This window comes from Bombyx mori, chromosome 24 (genome assembly GCF_030269925.1).
Source record: "Bombyx mori chromosome 24, ASM3026992v2".
In the NCBI taxonomy this organism is placed as follows: domain Eukaryota; kingdom Metazoa; phylum Arthropoda; class Insecta; order Lepidoptera; family Bombycidae; genus Bombyx; species Bombyx mori.
The window spans coordinates 330,980-339,564 of record NC_085130.1 but is presented as its reverse complement, the minus strand read 5'-3'; the positions used below and the strand labels follow the sequence as shown (position 1 = coordinate 339,564).

Sequence of the window (8,585 nt, the reverse complement as noted above, 5' to 3'; positions counted from 1 at the left end):
ACCTTTTTACGATCATCGTATGTCGTAGCATTCTTGTCAGAGCGGTCGTGGTCGTCATTCAGCATCATTGCTCTGGGCAGATGTTATGCGCCTCACGAACAATCGCCACTCCTCCTGGTTTGTAGTGAGCCTGGTACACTCATGCAGACAGCAGCCAACTACCGACTTGATCTGGTCGGTCCATCGCATGGGCAACCTTCCACGCGGTCTGGTGCCTTCTACTTTGCCCTGAACGACAAGGCGCTCTATGGAGTAATTTCCTCGCCGGGAGACATGTCCAAAAAATGATATTGTTATAATTAGTGGATGCGTTGCGATCCCGCCGTCTGCGCGCGGAACAGAAGGTATCTGCCCAACTACAACAGAAAAAAGACCCGATTAATTTGAGTACATCGTGTCGTACATATAGCGTGGTCTACATCGTACGTAATGGCACATGTGTTTCAAGGTTAGACTTTTGTGATGTAAATGCGGCCCACAGTCCGCAGCGGCTCGGCACAGCCTCACTCGTGTAGCAGAGCGCCGGTCGCCATGTCGCCCCTGCCCTCGCTGCTCCTCGCTGCCTGCTGTCTGATCTTCGTTGTGGTGAGTTTCTATTATCTTGTAGTCTGTTCACGTCCGCGAAACTATCTAGTATTTTGAAATTAGCCTTTCGTTTAACAACAGGTGGGCTGTGAGTCTGTCCCTACTTCTGTGACAGTGAGAATAAAATTGTATAAATCAAAAAAAAGATTTGTGTGATGTCGTGGGACACCGGATAGGAACGAAGTTCCTTGTTATAAAAATATTAATTTTAAGTTCTATTCGAGGTATAAAGAAAATAATTATTTGAGTATACAATTTTCATAATGATTTTTTATTGATGAAAAAAAAATACTTTACAAAGTTATTAACTTTATTTTATTCACAATGATTTATAAAAAATATGTAATAAAAATATGTAATTTTTTGTACGCTATTACAAAGTTAAGTCGTACACTGTGTACATTACTAATAAAAATAATACGTTACGGACGTTTTTTCCCGGTTAGGGTACCCCTCCGCATCGTCCCATAAGGAACTTCGTTCCAAAAATAAAGTAAAAGTAGAATAAAATAGATTGAAATTGTTTTGTTTTTACGAAATAAATTACAAATTTACAGCAGGCGATTACAATTACATTCAATCATATTCGTAACACCGGGCGTTGAGCATTCGACCAGCAAAGAAAATTATTAATTCCAATGAATTGTCACAATTTTCTGTTTGTCCTCACAATAATTGCACAACTTGCTTCACGTTTCGAGATAACATAAAGCAAATGATACAGTTGATATAACTATAGTGTGTCCGAATTAGAATAGGTATACATCACCGTAAAAGTGAAACTCGATATTCGGCAATTTGCATCACTTTTTTGGTGTCCTAAGAATTTGCTGTCAACTTTAATTTTCAGAGTGAACGATATCATTCTTCCTTCGGTCGTATTATGTAACTAGCACACGCACAACACGTGGCCCACATGTAACACACACTGTCCCATGTCCAGGTATACAGCGGCGAGACGGAGGGACGCGCCTTCTTCGGAGCCCTGTATCCCCCGTGAGTCTCCACACCACACGCGCCACGCACGCTGCCGCATGCCGCAGCTAACTCCTTCCATCTCTACTTTACTATTCACGTGTACATTGCACATTCAGACAGGAGTAATATTGTCGACGGAGAGTCGCGCTGACGTACAACTGGTGTTAAGTGCTGACCGGACTCCCCGCGGTGCCCACACGGCGCTGAACCCAACGCGTGCTCAGGAATGACCACCGCGCGACACCTCACAAGTTTTAATGTGCGCAATCACTATGAGCAGGACGCTGATGGTATACACCAGCACCACCACCGCACCGATCACCAAGCAATCATACATTCCGGTTCGAGGGTTGAGACAACTGTTTTAAAATATAGTTGAGACTTCGATCTCGAATCTTCTCGAGTCTCGATGGCGCTGTAGTTAGTAGCATATCTGGTTGTTGAGCCGAGGATCGTGCGTTTGATGCTCACATCAGTCATGAAGTCGTCGCGGCCTAAAGGATAAGACGTCCGGTGCATTCGTGTTGAGCGATGCACCGGTGTTCGAATCCCGCAGGCGGGTACCGATTTTTCCAATGAAATACGTACGTACCTACATAACAAATGTTCACGATTGACTTCCACGGTGAAGGAATAACATCATGTAATAAAAATCAAACCCGCAAAATTATAATTTGCGTAATTACTGGTGGTAGGGCCTCTTGTGAGTTCGCACGGGTAGGTACCTCCGCCCTGCCTATTTCTGCCGTGAAGCAGATTACAGTGCAGCAGATAGCAGTGAAAAACGCATTAGCGTTTCGATTGGAAGGGTGGGACAACCGTTGTAACTATACTGAGACCTTAGAACTCATATCTCAAAGTGGGTGACGGCATTTACGTTGTAAATGTCTTTGGGCTCCGGTAACCACTTAATACCAGGTGGGCCGGGAGCTCATCCAGCCATCTATGAAATGAAAGATAAAAAAAACAGGCGGACATTCTGGTAACGAACAGATTTGTCTGCGCTTTCTCTAGGTAGTTATTTATTATTTACGTGTATATCTACATGCTATATTGAATCGTTCATAAGCACGTGCATGTACGTACTGTGCTCCCCCCCCCCCACCCCCGTACTACACGGCGCTCTAGTCTGAAGCCAGATGTTGATTGTTCCCAGTTATTTATTATTAATAAAATAGTGACAGTGACGTGGGCGGAACAGAGCGTGGTCCGTCGTCAGTACAAGGGAGTAGAGTGTAGCCTGGTGCTGTGTGTTGTCAGGCAGCTGTCGAACTCCTCGATCCCGGTGGAGACGGTGGCCGAGTCGTACTTACAGAACAAGCTGCAGCTCTTCTGGTCCATGCTCGGAGTCGGGAACATCCCGCGACCGCAATGTAACTATTACACTAATCACTAGTCACTAAGCTCACGGTGGCGATAATAGCCGGTACCCCATGAGACATGTCCGGTATGAGCCAAGTCATGACGGCTAACTCGCTACCATCTACCGCTACTTCAAGCTGATGTTCTACTAAGAGCGATACTTTCAACATTTCAAACTGCCTTTAAATATTACGAATACATTAACATAACAAAAATACAGCTCAATAATTTGAATATAAACAAGTGCTCGTCCTCGCGTATATTGTTATGCAAAGATGTGACGACCAGATGAATATATACAACATCTCTGTTGACAGTTCCGTAGCGAGCAGCCCAGAGCGGCAGCGGAGTGCGCGGCAAACGCTGCACCGACATAATGACGCGTTTATTTCTGTTCCGGTTAGATTATAAATAATGATTATTCATACTTCATGTTTGTTAAGAAGCAATAATGTATAGTATATAAATAACAATTCAAAGCCAGTATCTTGTTGAAGTGAAACTTCCTTATCGGCGTTGGAAAAAAATTTACCGTCACATTTTTCGGTTACGCGTCACATTTTTCCGTTACGCGCCATCTGTTTTGTATTCATGTCTATGATAATAAAATCCTTTTGTTTAAACTTTATCTAATTTAACTTTTTTGTATTCATGTCTATGATAATAAAATCCTTTTGTTTAAACTTTATCTAATTTAACTTTATTTAACCAATTTCTAGAAAGTTGCATGTAGATCATTTTTCGAAAAATAAGGCCATAAATAAGTTTCACTTCTTACGTGTGTACACTAGTACACGCACACATTTTTTTTTTTACTTTTCTTTTTCACTACCCTACCTTGTTGGACGAGCTCAAGCTCTACCTGGTGTCGAATTACTGAAGCCCACTGCGACATCGTGTCACACGGAGGGAACTCCACAGGCGTGTGCCGCGTAGGCCGACAGGGCTATACGACGGAACCGAAATGGTCATCTTAGAATGATCTGGGTCGAGTGGCGGCCCTTCCATCCGCTGCGTCAGCTCACTGTGTCCCGCGCTTTATTCAGCCTTCATTTAACCTTCAGCGTCTCATCACTCCTAGCTCTTCAAATAACAAATATGAAAGTAAAAAAGAGAAAGGTCTTTTTTGGCGAATTCCCATTTACATCAAAATGTGAATTTGATCAGTAGTTAGGGGTCTACGCAGCAACCTTGTCGCACACCACCACCTCCAGATGACCATACTTTACTTGATGGAGCCGCAGATTTCTGTCTGTACAATACTTATACCTCTCTTATACCTCTTCAGATTATTTTACACTAGCGACCCGCCCTCGCTTCGCTTCGGAAACTGTAATTTATTATTGATTTATTCACTATTTAGTGGATGTTATTATACATATAAACCTGCCTCTTCAATTGCTCTATCTTTTAAAAAAAACGCATCAAAATCCGTTGCGTAGTTTTAAATATTTAAGCATACATAGGGACAGACAGATATAGGGACAGAGAAAGCGACTTTGTTTTATACTATGTAGTGATTAGCAGTATTGCCGAGTTTACATTACGAAATTAGTGTCATGCATGTTGAGCTCAGTTTCACAAAAGTAGTTTCGATATATGCGAAAGTAATTTCGTTAAAAAATTAGTGTCGCGAAATCCACAGTATCGCAGTAACCATGGCGCCTTCAGCATCAAAGCCATATTTTGCTATATTCAATGTAGCTAAAGAAATGCTTATATACCTATAAACTTAAAAAAAGTCTATAAAAAAAAAGTTGGTAGATTCGAGGATGGTCAACAAGAAGGCATTTAGGTGCAATGAAGTTAGTCTCTGAATTAGCAGATGAAGATCCTGAGAGTTATAAAAACTATTTTCGAATGAGTGAAGATAATTTTGATTTTTTACTATAGGTGTTTTGGGACCCTTGTCATTGATATTCATTAATAAGATCTATATTTTTTTCTGTACTCCATCATTGGTTTGCCATTTTCAACGCTCGAAGCGCGTCCGAACTAACAATACACACGTCCGCACAGCGCAGGCCCTTTCGCGACATTAGTTTCACGTCGCGTCTACACTATGAAATTAGTTGCATGACACTAATTTCACCAAAAAATCGCGCAGGGCACGAAACTAATTTCCATGCATGAAATTAATGCATGCATTACGAAAGTATTAAATTACACGTGAAACTGTTTGTAAAACTAATGTCACGAAATTAATTTCACGCCACTAATTTCGTAATGTAAATTCGGCTTATATTTTAGAGCAAAAGAATCATTTAAATTATTTCCATTTTAAATAACAAAAATCACAGAACGTCGGCAATTCCAAGCATTGAGGCGTCATAGTGCTCAGGAAACATAGAAGATAGAAGTAGATGCTAGAACCCGGATGACGCGTGACAAAAAAGTCTCCTCCCCTTCCTGCTCTCGTGTAGTTCCTGCAGCTCTTACACCTTGTAGAATTGATAAAAGAGCAATGAACGCCATATTGAATTAGGCCGCCCACATTCTCCACAGCCATTGCGTGGGTACGATAATATCACATTTGTACGTATTAGGTACAAAGTTAAAATATTTTTTTATTCTTTCTATCAATCATAACGCGAGTATACAGCCATGGTATCGACGCATCTCTGCCAGCGCAGTGGTAAATTTACAATGCCCTTCTTGAAGTAGTCAGGTGTGCGAGAGAGCCAAGAAAGTGTTCAAAGACATTTCGTACTGCCTCTCGGCTGTTGAAATCTTTCCCTGCCAGGAAGTTGCCCAAATATTTCTAAAAGTAGACGTCTATGTTGTGAGCCGTCTGTGCAGCGTGGCTACCGCGGGGGAGCTCTTATTATGTATTATGTAGTCCACGGTGATATTACTTATTAGCCCGCACGAGGAGGTACCCTCGCCCTGCCTATTTCTGCAGTGAAGCAGTACTGTGTTTCGACTTGAAGGGTGGAGTAGCCGTTGTATTGTAAAAACTAAAACTTAGAACTCGTGTCATAAGATGGGTGGCGGCATTTACGTTATCCTTGTCTATGTGCTTCAGATCGGTAACTTGAACACCAGGAGCTCGTCTACCCATCTTAGCTTTTAAAAAAATAAACGCGCAAGTGTCCGGCTAGGGGCGTTCGCGCGGGACCTCATGTAGCGGGACATGACCGGTACACTCACGCTGACCGCGGCTCGTCAACTTAAGGAAAATAATTTTGAATCAGCACAAATATTTATTGTCGCCTGTAAGGTATCTGAATTTATGTGAAGTTCTACTGCCACGCGTTGATGACCCAGCCGAAGTACCCAGGATTACCATCGACGTTTCCATTGTTTCCCCAGAGCAGGCGGTCGCCGTAGCTGTCCACGTGCGCGTCCAGCTTCAGACTCTGCCCGTACTCGTGGTTCTCTATGAGTAAGACGTTGCCGGTCTCCAGCACTACAGGCGTCAGCTTCCACAGATGGCCTTTCTCGTTCGAGTTGTTGGAACCCCACGCTTTCCTGTCTCCGTACTCTTCTACGTTCATGTCCAGCTTCAGGTACATAGTATATTCAGTATTCAATATTTTATACAGCAGCTTGTTATTCTCCCATACCGGGATAAACTTCCAGCTCACTCTGTGACTAATCTTGTCCTTGCTGTCTCCCCAGGCCAGGCGGTTGTTGTACGAGTCGACATTGGAGTCCAGCTTCAGAGCTTGATTGTAATATCTTCCGATGATTTTCACCCTTTCTTGCTTGGTGATCAATTTGATTTCCGAAGGGAAAAAGTCATTGACTATATCGTGGTGTCCGGCGGACCACAACTTGTCCGCGTATGCGAACACGTTAGGTTCTCGTGCGCGCAAGAGTCTGTCGATCAGCTCCTCGATCATAAAACCGACGTTATCATCTTGCAATGACTTCGTGATAGTCACTGCCTTGTCGTAGTCCCCGGTCGACACGCACTTGAAAAGCAGATCCATAAGAAGTTGCTTGTTGAGGAAAGCCACGTGCGAGTCCATCATTGTAGGTTCCTGTAAGTAATCGGGCAGCTCGTAGTCGGGACAGTACAGCAGAAGCTTGCTCTTTAGCTCGGCAGCCAGGAGCTTAATACCCTGAGACTCTACCGGCATGCCGTAGATGACGACCATGCCGACGCGCTCGTTAACGATTCTCGTAATGTCTCTGGCGCTGTTCGGAATGATGGGCGCGCTCATGAGCGTCACTATTTTGACCGAGTCATCCTTGATGTAAGCCCGGGTGTCGCAGTCGTTTTCGTCGCGCACCGGGATCCTGTTGGGGATCTTGCGACCCATGTCGGGCCCGTTGCTGACCTCTTGGTACTGTCGGTTCACGTTGTAGCAGTTGCGGAAGCCCGAATACAGTCCCCCGTTGACGATACTCCCCTCGCCCCAGTAGTCAACATGCTCGATCAGCTTTCCAGTGAAGGGGAGCTTGAGCAGCTTGTACTGCCCTATGTACGGCAGGTCTGAGTACGGATACTTCAGGTCCACGTTGGTCACGTAGTTGGGGAGCTTGTCCTGTGGATCCATCATCGTGTGCTCCTTCGCTCACTACCGGCAGACAGTATATCGTAGAGTCGTATGTCGGCTGCATGGAGTCGCATCGTTTATATATACATTCGACGTCAACTCTATGCCTCGTATTATTTTATGTTTTAAATGTAATTTGTTGAAAACCACAGCCGCAATGTTACTGGGGAGGTGATAAGAGAATTTAACTTTGGGTGAACTTGGGAAAGGTCAATTGGTTAGATTGCATTTTAACTGATAATATAACTATCGCCTTAACTGGTGAGTAATGCTTGCAACTTTGCTTGTCGTGTATCGGCTGTCATCATATGTAAATAAAAGTTAAACTTTCTTGAGACATCCACCTGAGGTGGAAATGGAATAAAGTCGTGTGAGCGGAACAGAAGACTGATCCGATCTGAACGTCATCATCATCATTGTCATCGCGCGCTACTCCCTTCTGTTTCTACGAGGATGAGCTCTTCATCACAATAAGCATGTTGGATCATCAGAACGTACTGCGAAATTATATAAAGTGCTATCGGTTGCCTCGGCAGTACTTTATCAGCTAATATACAAAATTCTCGTGTCACGGTGTGCGTGATTGAACTCCTCCGAAACGGCTCGACGGATTTTCGCGAATCTTAGCGTACATATTGGCCAGGGTTGAGAATCGAACAACATCTATTTTTCATCCCCCTAAATGTTAAGGGTGGTCCACCACCAAATTTTTATTTTTATTTTTTATACAATTTTTTTTTCTTTTTTTATGATACAGCATACAAAAATACATACAACCCTAAATTTTCACCCCTCTACGATCAAACCCTATTTTTTTATTTGTTAATTATAAAGTTTAATTTTTTTGGCAAGATATTTTTTTTTATTTTGTCGTGACTTAAAATAAATAATTCATATTACTCTCAAGTTTCACTCTTATACGATCAACCCCTATTTTTCCATCCCGATTTTTACTTTTTTTATTCTATGCACATCTGTGCATAGAATAAAAAAAATAAAAATAAAAATGCGGATCTCCGCAATAAGGTTGCAATCAAATATTATAATTGTAGTACGATAAATTCTTATTCAGAGTTTATAATTTCAAGTTCCTTTAATTATGATTTTTTTAAATTCAATTTGATCTCCCGCCCTCGCCGGTCGACTACTGATCAA

At 42.8% G+C, this 8,585-nt stretch overlaps 2 protein-coding genes across 3 annotated transcripts; one reads left to right on the top strand and one right to left on the bottom strand.

Annotated features, from left to right (window-relative positions):
• Positions 1-385: 385 nt before the first annotated feature.
• Positions 386-3,408, top strand: LOC119628327 (uncharacterized). 2 transcript variants are annotated; one of them, XM_062675581.1, is made up of 4 exons: positions 386-585; positions 1,529-1,581; positions 2,824-2,936; positions 3,243-3,408. In XM_062675581.1, the coding sequence occupies exons 1-4, from the start codon at positions 469-471 to the stop codon at positions 3,248-3,250; spliced, it is 291 nt and encodes a 96-aa protein (XP_062531565.1). In that variant the 5' UTR covers positions 386-468; the 3' UTR covers positions 3,251-3,408. The 2 variants fall into 2 exon arrangements, with proteins under 2 accessions (XP_062531565.1, XP_062531564.1); XM_062675580.1 differs by having other exon boundaries at positions 441-585; positions 2,824-3,408.
• Positions 3,409-6,108: 2,700 nt separating this feature from the next.
• Positions 6,109-7,467, bottom strand: Ppbp2 (paralytic peptide binding protein 2). The gene is given in 1 exon segment (NM_001134914.1): positions 6,109-7,467. A coding segment is annotated over 1 exon segment (1,266 nt). The 5' UTR covers positions 7,434-7,467; the 3' UTR covers positions 6,109-6,167.
• Positions 7,468-8,585: the final 1,118 nt, after the last annotated feature.